The sequence below is a fragment of the Notothenia rossii genome (assembly GCF_949606895.1).
Source record: "Notothenia rossii genome assembly, chromosome: 11".
Classification (NCBI taxonomy): domain Eukaryota; kingdom Metazoa; phylum Chordata; class Actinopteri; order Perciformes; family Nototheniidae; genus Notothenia; species Notothenia rossii.
The window spans coordinates 26,211,582-26,232,579 of NC_136910.1; the positions used below are offsets into that span (position 1 = coordinate 26,211,582).

The following is a 20,998-nucleotide window of genomic DNA, read 5'->3' on the forward strand; positions in this document are numbered from 1 at the left end:
GGGTATTAGATTTAAAGTTTAGGGCTATCACTATGGGCAGCAACGCTGTAAATATTGACAAATAAATCCAGGAAAATGGCACAAAAGAAAACTGGTTGGGTGTATAATTCCTGGCCTGACTTATTGTCCCAGTCCGGCCCTGCACACACCCACCCACCCACCCACCCACCCACCCACCCACCCACACACACACACACACACACACACACACACACACACACACACACACACACACACACACACACACACACACACACACACACACACACACACACACACACACACACACACACACACACACACACACACACACACACACACACACACACACACACACACACACACACACACACACACACACACACACACACACACACACACACACACACACACACACACACACACGCAGCAGGCTGGCCCCCAAAACAGTGACTTCATTGTACAGTTTATGCCAAACAGATTGTAGCCCCCTCCCTCCCTCCCTACTCTTCCTCCCTCCGGTCTTCCTGCCCAACTGGAAAAACAGAGAGGGGAGTGGCCACTGCTCCGACTGAGTATGTGTGAGAGTGTGTGGAGCTGTTTTTACTGCTCAGTCAGGTTCAAAGGTCTCCTAAAGAAAAGGCAGCTCTGTGCGGGCATAGCACTTCAAGAATGGAGGAAAGATTAAGGTTCCCACTTTCCTTCACTTCAGATGGTTCCAGTTACTGCTGCTGTGGGGTACTGGGAGTGTCACTGTGTGTGTGTTCAGGTTGTCGGTGTTAGTAAAAGTTGTGATTTCAAAATTCTACTTGAGTAAAAGTACAAAAGTATGAGCATCAAAATGTGCTTGAAGTGTAAAAAGTAAAATTCTGCAAAATGACCCGTTTCAGAATAATATAAAGTACTGAAGAGTAAACAACTACATGAGAAGAGGTACAAAGATAACATAAAAACAAACCTAAAGTGCCACATAGACCTAAAGGCCTGGGAAGACATGGCAACAGACAGGGCGACCTGGAGAAACCTTGTCTGTGAGGGTGCTGCACTATATAATGATGACCTCTGCCATGACAGACAAGACAAGCGCAGACTCAGGAAGGAGAGAGCAACCACCAAACAGGTCCAACCCAAACCCTCCATCAATACAGTCCCCTGTCCACACTGCGCAAGAATAATCGGGTCCAGAATCAGCCTCTATGCCCACCTGAAGACCCACAAGGACCAAGAAGGAGGACAGTCATACTCGACTACGAGTGACCGCCAATGATGATGGTGTGTGTGTGTGAGTGTGAGTGTGAGTGTGAGTGTGAGTGTGAGTGTGTGTGTGTGTGTGTGTGTGTGTGTGTGTGTGTGTGTGTGTGTGTGCGTGCGTGCGTGCGTGCGTGCGTGCGTGCGTGCGTGTGTGTGTGTGAAACACGCTGTGCTGACTGCACTGCTTTCTGGTCCACATTATGACTTGTTAATGAGCGCTCATACTGTAAGCACTTTATACCATTCGTCGACAAGGCTCCAAAGATGAACATATAGAATAAGTTACTCCAAAAACAAAGCTTGCGGTATGTAGCTGGCACAAAAGGAAAACAGGAGAGTTTACAATAAACACTGATAGTGAGTTTGAACTCCAAAAATGTCTGAAATATCATGCAGGGACTTTTAAATGGTATATAGGAACAGGTCATTGGACCTTGGCATTTATCTAGTGCTTTTCGAGTCTTCCCACCACTCAAAGCTTGATACAGATGGAGCACTGAATTTCGGACTCCAGCTTACAGCTTCCTGCCTACCACCAGCCAAAGACCAGTATAGAGGAATGTTAAGCCCTCCCACTATTTTCCAAGAGGGCGTTGCCAGATTTTCAATTTCAGGTTTTAACCAGGAGATGGCGCTTCATTCACAAATACAGAAAGACAAGTTTCATGGACTTTCAGTTGTGTTTTGAAGAGCATTTTAACACATCAATATTTTAGATCAACTAAAGTATATTTAATCTTGTAATTCAATAATATATAGTATTTATATATTAAATAATCATAATTATAATGTAAACGTTTACATTACACTTCTTTATTTGTTATGCTCATACTTTAACCTTTACAATCGTTTGCTTTAATATGCAGTATATTTTTGTGTTTGCTTCCTCCTGCTCCCTTTCGGACACATACTGTATGATTTATTATTATTATTATTAATATGAAGATATTATTAAGATAAGATAAGATGTTACTTTATTGATTGAACATTTTAGTTTAGAATGTGCTGTCCCACGGTAATTCAGAAGGCTCACATGTCACATTCCGACCATTATTTAAAACAATAGGTGCTTTAACACCTTCTACAGTTTGATTTGTATAGAGGGAGCTCTGTCAGTTTTCGAATTACCCATTTGCTTTCGGGGAGCCCTATTTTTCAGAGCACATCCTGCTACTAAATATGTCACACGCACGCTCTGTTGACTGGCGCAGCAGCGCGGATGCGATCAATTGCTATAAAAACACTCTTCTACTAATACAGACGGTGTCACTATGCCGGCGGATGTGGCCGTTGTTGAAGCCTCTTCAGGCTCCGCATCGGCAGGCCTCTCCCTCGGTGTGGAGCTGTCAAACTCGACCCTAACGCCGCTTACAGCCGGCCAACTAAAAGTTGTTTTCCGTTCACGTTAGGGATGGGCATGATTAATCGATGATCGATAATTGATCGTGAAGGATTTTGTCGATTTCGTATTTTTCTTATCGATGATCGGTAATAAAACATCCTACCAGCAGGGGGCGATATAGCGTAAGGAGTCGCGACAGCAGAGAAAACTTCCTGCGAGCTGCTCACTCACAAAGATAACAACATGAAGCGCGCGAAACGAAGTCCGGTGTGGGACCATTTTGAGATAAAAAACGAGTCCGCTCACTGTATACACTGCGACACGGTTTACAAGTACAACACGACAACAACTCCGATGATGTACCACTTAAAGAGCCTTCATCCCAGCGTGTTAAGAGGCACTGAATCCTCCGTTCAGCCCACCATCACCTCAGTTTTAAACCGGAGGAGCTGTGATGCGAAGCGGGCGGAGAAAATCACAGAAAGTATCGCCAAAATGATTGAAGTGGACATCTTCCCCACAAGTGTCGTCGAGGGGAAAGGATTTAGAGATGTGGTTAGTTTACTTGAACCAGCGTATCAGATTCCCTCACGGCGCACTATCACCAGGGTCATAGAAACCCACTACAAGGAGCGAAAACAGGAGCTCCTAAACAAGTTAGCCACAGCAGCTAGTGTTGCTATAACAACAGACTGTTGGACCGCTTTAACAGCGGAGAGCTACATCACTATCACATGCCACTACATTTGCGACAACTGGCAAATGAATTCAGCGGTCCTGCTCACTGAAAGCCTTCCAGGCCGGCATACTGCCGACCTTCTCGCTGAGAAGATGAATGAAGCTGTAGAGCAGTGGGGATTTGAAGCCAGAGTTATCGCCTGCGTCCACGACAACGCGGCCAACATTACGGCTGCCAACAATCCCACCAGAGTCAGCTGGGTGTCTGTTGCTTGCTTTGCACATACTCTCCAATTAGCCATAAATGACGGGTTTGCTCTATACCTGCATCGGGTCATCTCTGCAGCTGGTAAACTCGTTAGCCACTTTAATCACAGCACTGTGGCAACCAATGCGCTTAAGGAGAAGCAGGAGCAAATGGGCCTCGCCACCCACCGGCTTATTCAATCGTGCAAAACACGGTGGAACTCAGTCTGTGAGATGTTTGAGCGACTTGTGGAGCAGCGCTGGGCTGTTGTTGCTGTCCTCTCGGACAGAACCCTGACCAAGCTTCAAGATGCCAGGGTCCTGGAGCTGAAGGATGAGCACTGGCGGCTCATGGAGGACGCACAGCCTGTGTTAGCAGCACTTAAGTGTGTCACAACTGCCATGTCTGCCGAGAAGGACGTCTCCATCTCAAACATTTATCCAGTAAGCTTCAGCCTCATCAACACCCATCTCATGCGGAGAGAAGGAGACGAGACCAGAGTAACCGAATTCAAGACCAAAGTGAAGTCCTCCCTCAGCAACAGAATGAAGGTAAACTAACTAATTAGTTGACATGACACTCATAATAAATAGCCGCTGATGACGAGACTGACATAGGCATAGCTAAATGTCGCTTATGTGCTTTGCTTATTTAGATATGGCATATTTTCAAACGTTTTTTATCGATCATCCGACATTTTTCTATAATTTATTTATACAGGTTTGGTCTGACGAGTTTGTGACATCCGCCCCAATGATTGCATCCATGCTGGATCCCCGTCACAAGCATTTGAGCTTTCTTTCGCCACCACAGAGACTAATTGCTAATGCTAAACTGGTTGAACTGGGAGAGGCAATTGATGCAGGTGAGGCGGCTATCCCACAGACTGGGAGAGAGGAGGCGGTGTTGTCATGCCGGGGAAGTCCCACAACTGTCACTGCCACTACGCACGTTTCTGCGATGGCACTTCTCCTGGGGGAGCAATACTCATCTACCCCACAGGACACTGGCATTGAAACAGAGACTCAGAACTTTCTGAGGGACATACCCCCACCTCTGGAGTGCAGCCCGACTGATTGGTGGAAAGTGAACGGTGGAAAGTTTCCCAGGCTGGCTAAATTAGCTAGACGCTATCTCTGCATCCCCGCCACCTCGGTCCCGTCAGAGCGGGTCTTTTCAGCCGCTGGACTGACCGTCACTCGGCTCCGTTCACGTCTCACCCCCGAGCATGTTAACATGCTAATTTTCCTAAACAAAAACCAGTAGGTTAAGTAAGCTATAGCCTCCTAACCACCGTAGCCTTTAGTCAGACCGAGGCCTATAACGTGTTATTGTTTTGTGTTTACTATTGTTAGTTAAAGTTTTATATCTAAAATAGGCGGAATTGTATTTATTTTGTTTGAGAACACTGGCTCTTATTTTGTTAATATCCCCGACGCCTCCGACATTTGTTTTGTTTATTGTTTGCACATTTAAACACAGAAGTGAGTTTCTGATACTATTGTTAGTTAATGTTTTATGTCTAAAATAGGCGGAATTGTATTTATTTTGTTTGAGAACACTGGCTCTTATTTTGTTAATATCCCCGACGCCTCCGCGACATTTATTTTGTTTATTGTTTGCACATTTAAACACAGGAGTTTCTCATTATACTATTGTTAGTTAATGTTTTATGTCTAAAAGAGGCGGAATTGTATTTATTTTGTTTTTGTTTGTTTTAAGAACACTGGCTCTTATTTTTTTAATGTCGCGGAGGCGTCGGGGATATTTCTTTTGTTTAACATTTGCACATTTAAATAAACATAAAAGTGAGTTTCTCACTTCTGTTATTCTGTATCGACCTGCATTAATGTTCACGTGTTCTGTTAACGGTTGTTTTATGGTCAGGCTTCTGTGAGGAGAGCAGTTAGGGGCGGGGTGGAGAGCAGAGGGCTTTTTGAGTGCGTGTCTGTGTGGGCGCGTGCGTGTGGGTGAGAAAGGCTGCATGTTAGGGAGAGGAAGAGCAGCACGTTGTTGAGCGGTTTGTTGTTTTTGGTTGTTTTGGCGTGGTCCCGGCCCACAGTGACCCTTCCTGTAACCGCAATAAAGCTGTTAAGATTGTATACGCTTCGCTCGTCATTCCGACCTGTCCGGGTGGACGTTACAATACGTCATACAGTTTTTTTGACGGGTATAAATGTTAACGATTAATCGATAATTGATCGTTAACGTCTCACGATGATCGATTAAAGAGATTTCTTAAAATGCCCATCCCTAGTTCACGTTGTCATTTTTAGACTCCTTCGCTTCTTTGCTTGTGAATCCAAAAGCTGTGACACTTGGCTGTTTTCGTTTTGCCATATTTTTTTATTACACAGCCAGAGTTAAAAAAATATCAATATGAACATTTCAAATACCGCGCCGGCATCACCGCCATAATCATAGCAACGTAAGTAAGAATGCAGCGCCGCCACATACAGATGGCAACACCCAGACATATTCACAAATATAAAACAAATATTCAGAAACTGTAATGAACAATAACTATTATTTATTTCAAGAACTGTTATTTACAGAAACTCAACATTTCTAATCTGTGTGACACAAATATGCACGACTGTTTTGGGCTCCCCCTATTTATCTCAAAGTCAGCCTTCAGGGGAGCTCCCTCCCTCTTCGGGGGAGCCAAGCTCCTCCGAGCTCCCCCCCATTTCGAACTGTGTCTGTGGCTGAATGGCCAGCGATTAGGTGCCGCGCATTTGTCATAGGTGATCAGAGCTAACTGCCTGCCGTCAGATTTCATTTAAAAAACAGATCTGATTTTAAGACTATTTCTGAGATCATAAAGAATGATAAGAATAAGAATAATGCGTATTGAACTGGTTTCATTAATTAGTGAGTTTATTTAATACTAGAACCGCCAATCGGGTCAATTTGTGTGATGTGTTGTTGTGTGTGTGCAATGTAACTTTTTTTCAATAAAATATTAAAGTCTCCCAGTCCGTGACTTTTCCTGAAAGTGTGTTATGTAGCACCCTATGTTGTTAAAAATGGCATTCTAATAGCGGGATTTGACGGGTTTAGGTAGGCCTATACAAAAACCTCTGGCGGTTCTAGTGTTAAGGTAATTAGGTACAGTAGAAGCCCTTTTTTTATCAGTAACGAATTTAGCAGTTGAACATAAAAGTCAACTAACTGAGGGTCACTTGCCATGACAGTGTTGTGTCTAACTGTAAGCTTGTCACTCAGAGTAACCTACCGTTAATTTAGCTGCTGGAGAAGAAAGATCAGGGGGGGAGGGGGGGGAGAGAGCTGTGGTTGATGGGCCATTAGTTGTGTAATTACACAGCTGAGAGCTGCCGTTTCATTCAGACTGTTTAAAAAACTGTAACAACGGACTATTTTTCTTAGCGGATGCATGTCAATTTAAATCAATACATACAACTATTTTTTAAATCAATACATACAACTATTTTTTAAATCAATACAAAAAAAATCTAAATCCATAAAAGCATTTCAATTAATATTGGGAGTCATGTCGTTACTTTGTTGAGAATTTGGCCGTGTAATAAGCGGGATAATTTGCAGCGACTTGTTCATTATGGGGAAAATAACACCCGTCATGTGTGTGTAGTAGAGGTGTGTGTGGTTAAAACACTTTCATGAAGTGAAGGAATTTCCTTCTATAAAACAGCTGTGGGCAGCAGTGAGTGTCACGGACATGAATTCATAGATCAAGGCAGACTGGTGCACACACTCTCCTGTCCTGCCAGGCGACACGCCCGTTCTAAGCCGTGTCCCTCACTCCTCACATCCCAAGCATCCCCACAAATGTATTATGTTGTTACATCGTTTCAGATGTTATGTTTCAGTTGTGCTCTGTCTATGTTCAGTGATGCAAACTTGTCACCTTTTGGCGAAATTCGCCGTTTTGAATCCAAAATAAGTCGTTTGTGTGATTCATGTAGATCTGCAATACAAATATTTTTGGAGTATGGGGGGGGCTGGGACCCGGAGTAATCTGCGGCCGTGAGCTGTTATGTGCCATCATGACACGCATGGTGTTCTTTTTTTATATATTATAATGAAGTGCGAGCTGTGTGCTCGAGTCTTCCTGCCTGTCGGCTCTGCTCATGGATGTATAATAAGGCTCTGCTGCTCCGAGATGATAGTCTAGCTTCAGCAGCTACATTACCTACGGGTGCGTTCGTTAATATTAACTGTGCATCCGGAGTCACTGTGGCACAGACTGGACCGCTGGTGAACAGCTGTTAGAACGGGCCGTCCAGGTGTTCAGAGCAGAGCTCCCTGTCGGAGCGGCAGAGCGTGATGTGAACTGAAAAGTTTTTCTGTGGCAATATTATTTAAGGAATCGTTGAGCTAGCTAGCTAGCAAACATTGTCACTATCTGCTAACGTTAACTTTAGCCTTCTATTTCTAATAGTTTTTTTCATAGGCTATAAACAGAGGTGGTATAAGTATATATATTGTACTTGAGTAAAAGTAGAAGTACTCAGATCTTGTACTTGAGTAAAAGTAATAGTCCCAGAGTGTAGGAATACTCTGTTACAGTAAAAGTCCTGCATTCAAAATGTTCCTCAAGTAAAAGTAGAAAAGTATTCAGATCAAAATATAGTGAAAGTAGCGACAGTAAAAGTAGTCATTGTGCAGATTGGTCCATTTCAGAATAATAGATATGATATGTTTTATAATGATTGATCATGAAAGTGTTCTCAAAGCTGCTAAAGGTGCAGCTAGTCTGAATGACTTTGTATACTGCAGGGTAGCTTGTGGATTTACTCCAGGTGGAACTAAAGTCTGATTTAACACTTGATTATATTTCACTTAATTAATCCAGATCTGTGAAGTAACTAAAGGTATTAAATACATGTAGTGGAGTCAAAGTACACCATGTACCTCAGAACTGTAGTGGAGTAGAAGAACAAAGTAGCAAAACATTGAAATACTTAAATAAAGTACAAGTATCTCAAAATTGTGCCCAAGTATAGTACTTGTTGAGTTTATGAACTTAGTTACTTTACACCATGTGGCTATAAAGATAAAAAGACTTAAGCCTTGCACAGAGGCCTGAAAATACATTTTCAAAATGCTCAACAGTGCTGCCAAAATTATAAACTGACTGTTCCACAATTTAAAATAAATGCTTTTATATCTTTCTATTAGATGTGACTCTTTGGCGTTTCTGTTATTATTAACACTGCTGCTTTAGTTGTTCTGACTGCTAAAATCCTCTGTCATTCCGTGGGGTGGGGGAGCCGGGGGCTCGGATCCTTGTCACCTTTTTCTTACCTGATGAGTTTGCATCCCTGTATGTTAAAAAGCCTCAGTCACCTTAATTCATGTAATAAAAACATCTCAGGTCAGTAACACTCAAAGCTAAATGTGCAATACCATGTTCAGCTATGTTACTATTTATAATGTTATTGTTGTTACATCAGAAGATGTACATATTGAAATGATTTCTTAACTTACAGTTGGCTATTTTTTAACATGTGTGTTGGAAGGATTTATTAAATTACAATGAATATTGTCATTGTTGAAGGCTTTTAGAGAAGGGTGAACTATAAGCCTGAATTACATAAGATTTTATACATAAAAACATAAAAGCCACAATAAATAAGTCACAATTATTCTAGTTATTTTTACCTCCCGTATTGCTTTCAACCCACCAGCTTTTATGGTGTTGTTACGTCACTAACTGTAAGCTTGTCACATACAGTCTATGGTCACTCAGAGTAAACTACTGTTAATTTAGCTGCTGGAGAAGAAAGATCAGGGGGGGAGGGGGGGAGAGAGCTGTGGTTGATGGGCCATTAGTTGTGTAAATACACAGCTGAGAGCTGCCGTTTCATTCAGACTGTTTAAAAAACTGTAACAACGGACTATTTTTCTTAGCGGATGCATGTGAATTTAAATCAATACATACAACTATTTTTTAAATCAATAAAAACATTTTCTAAATCCATAACAGCATTTCAATTAATAGTGGGAGTCATGTCGTTACTTTGTTGAGAATGTGGCCATGTAATAAGCGGGATAATTTGCAGCGACTTGTTCTTTATTGGGAAAATAACACCCTTCATCCAGATGAGGATCCCTTCGCTACACTTTGGGATCCTGATCGACCGACGAAACTCCATTAAAATATACATATTTTTGGTGAATTACTGAGTTTAGGCACGTTAATAACGTTTTAATGAAGTTGAATACAGTATATTCATATGTGTCAGTGATTTCATGTCAATTCGGCGAACATAAACATAAATGATCGTGGTGAAGATGATGATTAAATTAGGATTAAAAAATCGAGAGCTGGGCTGCATTTCCTCCCGTTCGTTTTTTTCGAATAACAAAATTATTTTGTTAAATAACAACATGGTGATGTTTTGTAAATGATTACATGTCTCTTATTTAGCACAGAGTATGATATCCTTGACATATGGATCTTAACAAAGTTCCGCTGTACATCCAGCGTACTGTATCTGACTTTATTTCACATGAGCTCCAGTGTGGAACCCCACTGCACCTCCTGGTGGATCAATGATCCATTGCAGCTGGCTTCATTATAAATACATTTATCTATCACGGGGGCGGTCTCAAGTCAAGCTGGAGGTTTTCCCTTGAGCGAGGGCAGATCACGTACCAATCACGGCCCTCGCGTTTCAAACTGTCCGAAATGAATCGCTCCATCTTTATGCAGGTTATATGCAAGTTCCTCTAGATCAGTGGTTCTCAACCTTTTTACACCAAGTACCACCTGAGAAAATAGTTGGCTCTCCAAGTACCACCATATGACCAATGTTAAAATACAGTCCATGCAGGACTCGGAGGCAAATGTATAAAGGTGTGCTCTCCCTAGCTCTCTCTCTCTCTCTCTCTCTCTCTCTCTCTCTCTCTCTCTCTCTCTCTCTCTCTCTCTCTCTCTCTCTCTCTCTCTCTCTCTCTCTCTCTCTCTCTCTCTCTCTCTCTCTCTCTCTCTCTCTCTCTCTCTCTCTCTCTCTCTCTCTCTCTCTCTCTCTCTCTCTCTCTCAATTCAATGGGGCTTTATTGGCATGAAAGTTAAATTAAACAATGTTGCCAAAGCATCACAATACAAAATAATTAACAGACATTTCAAATTTTTACATATTATTGATGATATATATATACAGTGATACAATTACATTTCAACACGTGTGTGTGTGTGTGTGTGTGTGTGTGTGTGTGTGTGTGTGTGTGTGTGTGTGTGTGTGAGTCTCATTCACTGTCCCTCAGGTTGTGGCATGTGTATACATATTGGGCAGCAAGGTGTGCCTTGTCTCCTTCTCCTAGGAGTACTCTCAGTCTTGAGAGGTCATCAACCTCCTTGAAACCTGGGATTACAGAGTTCAACTTGTTCCAGTAAATGCTCCTTACTTCGTTGAATGTTTGGCACTTCAGGAGGAAGTGCATCTCTGTCTCAGTCTCACCTGTCGTACAGTGACCACATGTTCTGTTCTCTTTTGGTTGCCAGGATCTTTTGAGTCTTCCTGTTTCGATTGCCAGTTTGTGGTCACTGAGCCTGTACTTGGTTAGGATCTGTCTCTGCTTTCTATCTCTGACAGTAGAGAGATACTCTGCCAGCTCATACTCTCTGTTTAGAGCCAGGTAACATTCTAATCTACTTTGGCTTTTAGTTTCTTCTTCCCAATGTTGTAAATAGTTGTCTTTACATTGTGTTATAATGCGTTTGACTGTGATTGGTGTTTGGAGAGCAGTGTTGTTGAGAGACTGGTCAGAGTGGCTCTGAGAGGGGGCAGTTAGCCTCAGCACCAGCTGACATAGGGGACTCTTCTCTGGGGTTAGCTCTTGGCTTTGGAGGGCTTTGGAGTGGAGGGTGTCTCGGGGGCTGGATCTAAGGTGGTTAAAGAATGTCAGTGCTCTCTTTTGAGTGTTAATGATCAGTGGGTATCTGCCTAATTCTGCTCTACATGCATTTGTTGGTGTTTTTCTCTGAACACGTAAAATGTATCTGCAGAATTCTGCATGGAAAGACTCTGTTGGATGGATGTCTCTCTCTCTCTCTCTCTCTCTCTCTCTCACTCTCACTCTCACTCTCACTCTCACTCTCACTCTCACTCTCACTCTCACTCACCACAAGTGAGAATATAAAGAACAAAATAATAACTTATTCTCACACAACAAATGTCAACTGTACACACATGTCATTTCCTGGACCTATACCAAAGTGTGAATGTAGGCCTCCTGCAACAACCCACATCGAAACATAAAATGTCCTATTGGGAATTCAGTTCCACAATAATAATGAAAGCCTCCAGGAGCAGATGAGCCTAAGGCAGGGGTGTCAAACTCAATTTCATCAAGGGCCACATCAGCATTATGGTTGCACTCAAAGGGCCGGTTGTAACTTTAAGACTATATAAGAATACATATATAAATATTTAATATATATAAAATAATGTATTATATTACACGATTGCCTCTGCATTGGATTATTATCTGATAGGGTAATAACTTCAGAATTAACTACATCTGAAAGCAGAAGTCTACGGCAAATAATTGCAAGTCTCTTCAGTGAGAATGTCCCAAAATGATTTAAAAAGAAAAACACATTATGAAAAAAAATTTTTTTAAAAAAGCAACATTTTTCAAAAAAAAAGAACAATTCTGAGGAAAAGGGGTAATTCTAAGAAAACGACACATTTAAAAAAAAAAAAAAAAAGTCAAGTTTTGAGAAAAAAAGGCATATTTGAGATGCATTGTGGGACATGTAATTTATGGGGAACATGCTTCTGTAAATCGGCCTGTAACCGTATAATAAACGTATTATATTCTTTGCAAGCTCTTGTGGGGCCACAGAAAAATAAGTCACGGGCCGGATTTGGCTCCCGGGCCTTGAGTTTGACACCCCTGGCCTAAGGGCTAATAGCTCATCTTCAGTCTGCTGATGTTTGCTATTGCCATTTCTGTGGTGGCAAAGTAAAAAAGAAAAGAGATAAGAAAAAAGACAACAATTAAGGACAAGTGTGTGCTTTTTCAGCGTTTGACCTCGGTCACAGCCTTCGCTCCATTATTTCATCACAGCCTTTGCTCCATTATTATTATTTATTATTAATAACTTCCATTATTTGAGCCTTCTTCCTGACTCACTTCTCTCCTCCATCACAGCGGCTGTGCATATCACTTTTGCGTTGCTTGCGGAGCCTGCGCTTGTGCTCGCTTGATGATTGTCCTCCTCCTCATTCACTTGTTCACTTTCGCTGGTAATATTCTCCTCTGTCCCTCTCTTCCGAATACCTCCCGTTTTGAGCCACGTTTTTAACATCATTCAGCTTTCTTCTTTCTTTAGATTGCTTGCAACGTTAGTGGGTAGTAAGGTCGTAATTAGCAAGGCCAGAAATAAAATAAAATAAATGTTTTCGTTTCTAAATCTAAAAATAACAATAGCCTATTAGAAAAAAATGTAAACCACAGTTTCAATTATCTCAAGCTTATTTTCATTTGTTGTAGTATTTTGATAGTATGATTTATTTTGTAATTAATGTTATTCAATCAAGCCTCAAACTGATGGCACTTTTCCCTATAGCCTGTTTTAAATTGAAGTTGTCTGAGGTCCTTACCATCAGCTGCTGTTGCAGTAATAATAGTGTACCTTAATGTCCCAAATGTGCACAATGTAGTGACTGCTTTTCGTCTTTTTGTTTACTTAGTTGTGTTTCCTGTATTTTATATGTCTGTGTTATGTGTAAAGGTTAAAGGTGGGTACGCTTGAGAAACCGGCTCAAGATACACTTTTTGTTATATTCCATGGAATGCTCTTAACATCCTGATAGTAATGAATATCTTAAGTGCTTTGACAAAAAATCCATAAAAAAATGTCATCTGTGGAAGGCTCTGTAAGGAAATGGCATATTTTTTCCGGTTGTGTATTTTTAAATTCTAGCTCACTCGAGCTCTTTTCTCCAAAATGACCTACCCCACCTTTGAATAAAAAAATGTTTTTTAAAAATTAATTAATGTTTTTTTTTTTTTTATATGTCAGATTCCCCCACGTACCACTAGCGGGAGCTGGCGTACAACCAGTGGTACGCGTACCACAGGTTGAGAACCACTGCTCTAGATGATGTAGCCTTTTGCCTTGCCTTAATGTCAAAGGTCAATATAAAATCACTCCAACAAATACAAATGAAAGCAAGCAATGAGCCTGAAGTGCATCTCCACCTGGATGCTGTTTGTTACTCTCCACGCAATATACAATCAATAACAGGTTTATTTGATAAATAATTAATCACACATCTTAAACGTATTCAGCTAAGCTCATTGCTACTAAAAAGAGCAACTTCTTGTGATACCATCAAGCTCCCAGACTATTGTATGCTCTGCTACCGTCAGAATACAGTGGTAGAATTTTCATCACACCTGTTTAGTGGGAACACTTGAGGGAGCTGACAGTGCAGGCGCTACTGCGCACAGAAACTACAGCACAGATTACAAGAAGGAGAGGGAGTCAGCGGAGGACACAGCGGCAGTGAAGCTGACTTCTGATTGGCTGCAAACTTAAGACAAAACAGAAATAGAGTTTGTGTCTTGTGTGAAGCACAGCCTGAAGACTGATGGAGACAGAACACAGTCTGCCTGACACTGAGTGGAACACAGTGTTCCAGCCAGCACAATACTACAAGCTGTGTTCAGCAGAACACACACACACTACACACACATCAAATATGCAGCCGCATAACACCAGAATATGTACAGCTCTTTGGTTTACTGCCAATTGTGCAGCTACAGTATCTGTGATGTGTTTATGTATCAGGGAGTGTTAATGTGTGTGTAATTTATGAGTAAGTCATGTGTACAATCTGTCAGATGACAGACTGTGGCTGCACATGATGTCTTTACATTCACATTAAGGGCTGGCAGTGTCACCTCCATATGGAACACAGCGCCCCCCCACCCTGCTCTCCATGACTGCAGTCTCCAGCCTCAAACTAATTGTGAATGACTAATTATTCATTAGCAAATTCAATCCAGTTAACTTACAGTGTGTATATCTACCACAGGACAGTATATGTATAGTTCTTTTTCAGCCAACAGAAACTAAGGCTACACATGAATCCAAATGTAATCAAAATTGCAACATGTACGAGTGCGATAATCAAACGCAGGAACCACACTATTTGTTTAAAGGCTAAATATGTGTTAAATTACATTTTTGATTAAGTTATAAAATCATGATGAACATGAACATTATAATCTATTTTTCAATGATTGTAGGAATTATGGCAACAACAAAAAAAATCCCACAAATATTGTAAATCATATCAGAAGTGCATCAGTCAAGTTAATCGCAATTATGTGTTAACTGCTCTTACATTGAAACCACTTCAATAATTCAGCACAGACAAAAAGTGAATTCTAACCCAACATTACTTTAATGCGCTATTTAACTTCTGACCGCTGGAAAACTGGAACTACGATTCGTACAGAAGAGGAACCACACGTTCATTCCAAAGTCAATGCTTCTACGATGCCTTGCTCACTGAAGTGACTGTACCATCATTTATGATTCAGTATTGCTGTGAGGATTCAGTGTGTTTCAGGGTGTGTGTGTGATTCTTACCTGGTATGGTTGGGAGGCTGAAAGGTCAGACAGGAAGTCGAGCTGTCGGTCTAACAAGAATTCCACCGCTGTGACTGAGGACAGCAAGCTCTTCCCCACCACCGGCTTAAATGCCTGAAAACACACAAAACATACAACATGGTCAACAACAGACAACTACACAGTTATGAGTTTACGAGTTGGACAACCTGTTTCTATCAGGACTCGGGTCCAAATATCACATCAGCAGGTTTGGGGAGTCATCAGGATACAAAAAAAGGTAACTGCATTTGATAATAATTACATTACAAAAAAGGTAATCAGATTACTGTTACATTTGAGAAACAATAGAGATTACTAGCAGGATTTCAGTGCTACAATGCATTTTGAAATAAAGATCGATATATTATAGGGAGACGTACTGAAGGAATTTTCTTTATGGTTTATATTTAGGCTACTTTAGTTGTCTTTATTTTAAATACATTTATTTTTTAATGCAGTAGGTGGATTTATTAAACAAAAATACAGTCTATGCTTTTTATTAATGTATTAAGCATAAACAGCATTTGTAAACTACTACTGTTACTCAAACAAGTAAAACACATCTTATTGTATTCATGTTTTATTAGGGTCTGAGACCTAGGTCGGCGAAGACCCTATTGAAATCGGTCGCCCGACCGATAAACCTGCGAAAAACACCCAAAAACAGGGAAAACGACCGGCAAAAGCACAGAAAAGGTTCGGAATTCATGACGGCTGATAGGCCGCGTGAGCCCAGTCAGTTACGATCAATTTAGTTGCTCGCAACACGAGCGATAACCATGCAAAGCCCACAAAAAACAGGGAAAACGAGAGGCAAAAGCCCATTAAAAGTGGCCTAAATCATGGCAGTAGGTAGCCCATGCGACTACAGTGAGGTGGGCGTAACACATTATTGAGATCGGACCGATTATTTGTTATTATTATTATTCTAATTTGAACATTTTGCGCGCACTTTTGACAACCGCAACATATGTGAAAACTCACCAAATGTTGCACGCGCGTCAGAACTGTGGCAACTTGCAATATGTAATTGGTTCCGGAACTTTACGTAAAAAATTGCGTAGGCCACACCCACTTCCGCTTATAACGTAAAGCCGGCCACTTTAACTTTCACGTAAACGAACGAAACTCGCTATGCATATCTAGGGTGCGGAGACGAACAAAAAAGCCTCTTGGAGGGGTATAAAATAACGTACAAGAAGTTGGCCATTTTGAATTTGGTGTCGGAAAAACGCGATTTATCGCGTTTTTCGTCCTGCGTACGAATTTTGTATCGCGCTCGGGACTTTATCCGAACGACTCAAAATTTGGGCCTTAGCGCCAAAGTTCGCGTTCGGTTGATGCTAGGCGGTCCCTCGCCATGGAACACGATGATGTCATAACTCAAACTGACATGCTCAGAACGCCACCAAACTTCACATCATGGTTAACACTGCGGCCCTGAAGAGCTCAAGGTCAAATCTGATGTTACTTAATTTGCCGTTATCATGGCAACGGATCCTTCGCCATAAAACACGGTGTAGCTGTAACTCAAATGGAAAATTGTCCAAACGGCACCAGACTTCAGACTGTCATTAATGGTCTGGCCCTCAACAGCTCTCCGCCAATTATGGGATGTCATCATATGCCGTTGCCATGGCAACCTATCCTTCGCCAAAAAAAACTGGCGTTGTCGTAATTCAATGGAAAATCGTCCAAACAGCACCAGATTTCCGACTATCATTAATGGTCCGGCCCTCAACAGCTCTAAGCCAATTATGGGATCTCACCATATGCCGTTTCCATGGCAACGCATCCTTCGCCAAAAAATACTATGTTGTTGTAAGTCAATGGAAAATCGTCCAAACAGCACCAGACTTCCGACTATCATTAATGGTCCGGCCCTCAACAGCTCTACGCCAATTATGAGTGAGTTTTCCCCAAAAGCTGTTGCCATGGCAACACACCCCTCGCCGTTAAGCACCATATCGCTATAAGTCCTGTGTAAATGGTCAAAAACTGTTCAAACTTTACATATGTGCTAACCGTCAAGCCTTCGAGACATATATGTGTCAGTTTTGAGATTTCGTCAAATTTCGTTGCTATGGTAACAAAATGGTCGCTGTGAAACACGGTTCTCTCATGACTCCAGTTAACATGCTCCAAACGGCACGAAACTTCACAGGTTTGATAATGATGCAGCCCTCAACAAATCTAAGCGTATTATGTGGTGTCATCAAATGCCGTTGCCATGGTAACACAATTCTCGCCATGAAACACGGTTTTCTCATAACTCCAGTTAACATGCTCCAAACGGCACAAAACATTTAAACTTCCGACGTTTGCCAACAGCCGAGTCCTCGAGACACCTAGACACACGCGTCGACGTGCGGAAAACAGCCTGCAGAACGTCGAAGACCCGCTCAACGCTGCTTGCAGCTTTAATTAGGGTCTGAGACCTAGGTCGGCGAAGACCCTACTGAAATCGCACAGCGACCGATAAACCTGCGAAAAACACCCAAAAACAGGGAAAACAACCGGCAAAAGCACAAAAGAGGTTCGGAAATCATGACGGCTGATAAAAAATACCATGTTGTCGTAATTCAATGGAAGATCGTCCAAACGGCACCAGACTTCAGACTATCATTAATGGTCCGGCCCTCAACAGCTCTATGTCAATTATGGGATGTCCTCATATGCCGTTGCCATGGCGACAGCTCCCTCGCCATGAAACATGGTGTTGTCGTAATTCAATGGAAAATCGTCCAAACGGCACCAGACTTCAGACTATCATTAATGGTCCGGCCCTGAACAGCTCTATGTCAATTAGGGGATGTCATCATATGCCGTTGCCATGAAGACAGCTCCCTCGCCATTAAACAGGGTGTTGTCATAATTCAATGGAAAATCGTCCAAACAGCACCAGACTTCAGACTATCATTAATGGTCCGGCCCTCAACACCTCTATGTCAATTATGGGATGTCCTCATATGTCGTTGCCATGGCAACGCGTCCCTCGCCAATAAACCTGGTGCTGTCGTAACTCAACGGAAAATCGTCCAAACGGCACCAGACTTCAGATGATGGCTAATGGTCCGGCCCTCAACAGCTCTACGCCAATTATGGGATGTCATCATATGCCGTTGCCATGGCGACAGATCCCTCGCCATGAAACACGGTGTTTTCTTAATTCAATGGAAAATCGTCCAAACGGCACCAGACTTCAGATGATGACTAATGGTCCGGCCCTCAACACCTCAATATGACAATAGTGAGTTTTCCCCCCCCCCTTAACCACGATATTGCTATAAGTCCTGTGTATATGGTCAAAAACTGTTCAAACATTACATGTGTGCTAACCGTCAAGCCCTCGAGACATATATGTGTCAGTTTTGAGATTTCGTCAAATGTTGTTGCTATGGTAACAAAATGGTCGCCGTGGAACACGGTTTTCTCATCCAGTTAACATGCTCCAAACGGCACAAAACTTCACAGGTTTGATAACGATGCAGCCCTCAACACATCTAGGGGTATTATGGGGTGTCCTCACATTCCGTTGCCATGGCGACAGATCACCCGCCACCAAACACAATGTTTGTGTTACTGCTATAACTCGAAGACATTGTCCGATCGGCCTGAAACTTCCCACGTTTGCCAACGGCAGAGTCCTCGACACACCTAGACACACTCGTTGACGTGCGTACAACAGCCTGCGGAACGTCGAAGACCCGCTCAACGCTGCTTGCAGCTTTAATTATCTTTGCTTTTAAATGAGTGTTTTTAAATGCCATTTTATAATATGTCTCTTAATGCTCTTAATGTCTTTCATTTTTGTAAAGCACTTTGACTTGCCTTGTGTTGAAAGGTGCTATATAAATCAACTTGCCTTGCCTATTGTTATTTATTTTCTCTTGTTTATATTTGCATTGCATATGATATTGAGGTAATCCAAAAGTAACGGAAAGTAATCAGGTTACATTACATTTGTATGTTGACACTCAGATTAGGTACTTTTGTTGACATGTTACTAGTTACTGATTACATTTGTGACTCTCCCCACCCTGCACATCAGCAGCAATAGAGGGTTAGTCATTACAAGAATTCATCAACAACCTCTATACTAAACATGTGATAAACAATGCATGCACATTGTTTTAGGAGCCCTTCATTTCCATGAAAAAGCAAAAGTCAGAAGTGAGGCAGAGGAACAGAGGGATGAAGGCAGAGAGATGAATGACAGAGCTCCAGAAGAGATGAGAGGACATGATGAAACGCCGCAGAGAGAGAGAGGAGAAAGAGACGGAGCAGGATGGAAGGAGTGCTCCAGAGTTATGAATAAATTAAGAAGAAGAAGAAGTCTGACAGTTCAAAGGCAGTACACTCCGCTTTGATGTTGCCTCTTGCCTCTTGCCACAAACACACACACACACACACACACACACACACACACACACACACACACACACACACACACACACACACACACACACACACACACACACACACACACACACACACACACACACACACACACACACACACACACACACACACACACACACACACACACACACACACACACACACACACACACACACACACACACACACACACACAGGGGTGTCACGGTTACCGGTGTAGACGGTAACCGCGCTAAAATATTTTGACGGTGAGATAACCTTCTGAATTTCAAAACACGGTGTTATGTCGGTGGGTTAAATTACCGCACACCGTTACACCGGGAGAGCTTTCATTTCCCTAATACTCCCACGGTTACACTGTATTACACTGTTACCGCGCTAAATACTTTGCATTTCAAAACATAATGTTATCTATGTGCGTTACTAGAGCTCTACACCACACACGTGACACTTTCGAACGTTCGCAGGCGCCACTAGTCCTAGGTTCTTTTATCACACTCTCTCACTTTAAGCATGGCAGCAGAAGAAGGAAGCCGCGATGGTACCATTTTTCCACCTTCTAAGCGCAGAAGATCAGAAGTGTGGTCCTACTTTGGATATTTAAAAAACTCCGAGGGGCAACTGGTGGAGGACGGTGCCCCCGTGTGCAGGACATGCCGGCGGAAGGTATCCGCGAAAGGGAGCAACACATCGAATTTGCTCACTCATCTACGAGACCATCACCCGCAGCTGCACAGCCAGTGCAAGGTATATTTGTTAATATTAACACATAGTTTTAGCTGAAATGCTCGAAATAACTTTTGCCTTCGGGTAAAGGGGAAATGTAACAATTATATCCGACTGTCAATAATGTTAAATCTTGATAATAATCATTTACATTACATTAGCAAATGCACCTGCTCTCGTGTGTTCACCATTCTTAGATCGGCGCTAAACGCCATTCTAAGCTAAGTTGAATAGCTAAACTTTGATATGCCATGAGACAGTGAAAATAGTGCAGTGAAACACATTCATGATTAAGTTACTTCTGACTTTGGGTCAAGGGATAATGCAACGATATACCCGATTGTCTAAAATGTTAAACCTTGATATTAAATGTCAGTGTAAGCACGCCCACTGCTAGCATTTTAAAATACATCCTACTGCGGTGCCATGCTCTATTCGTTGGTAGCTAGTGCACTACTAAACGCCATTGTAAGGCGCTAAACAGCTTAGTTCTCATACAGTACTGGCTTCTTGCCTAATAACCTAAACTTACCATTTACCTGCATCAACATTACACTTTTAAGGTAATAAATTAATGTAGGTATTTGACTTCATACGCAAACTTGATGATTGTTGAATAGTAACTTAATGGCTGTTTTTCTCTCTCTCTCTCTCTCTCTCTCTATATATATATATATATATATATACATATATATACATATATATATATATATATATATACATATATATATACATATATATAGAGAGAAATCTTT

The 20,998-nt window shown here is 41.8% G+C and overlaps 3 protein-coding genes across 6 annotated transcripts in view; 2 read left to right on the forward strand and 1 right to left on the reverse strand.

Moving 5' to 3' along the window:
• LOC307024606 (uncharacterized protein) overlaps window positions 1-20,998 on the forward strand; it is a 402,876-nt gene that overhangs the window by 101,376 nt on the left and 280,502 nt on the right. The gene's annotated exons all lie outside the window — the stretch shown is intronic.
• jmjd1cb (jumonji domain containing 1Cb) overlaps window positions 1-20,998 on the reverse strand; it is a 136,538-nt gene that overhangs the window by 68,965 nt on the left and 46,575 nt on the right. For all 4 annotated transcript variants that reach the window (XM_079659352.1, XM_079659351.1, XM_079659354.1 and 1 more), the window contains one exon: window positions 15,097-15,210. In XM_079659352.1, coding sequence (XP_079515478.1) covers window positions 15,097-15,210 — 114 coding nt within the window. The remainder of the gene's footprint in view (window positions 1-15,096; window positions 15,211-20,998) is intronic.
• On the forward strand, window positions 2,578-5,597 carry LOC307024889 (E3 SUMO-protein ligase ZBED1-like). Its single transcript, XM_079659355.1, has 2 exons — window positions 2,578-4,048; window positions 4,218-5,597. Exons 1-2 carry the CDS (start codon window positions 2,816-2,818, stop codon window positions 4,761-4,763), a joined length of 1,779 nt encoding a protein of 592 aa, XP_079515481.1. The 5' UTR covers window positions 2,578-2,815; the 3' UTR covers window positions 4,764-5,597.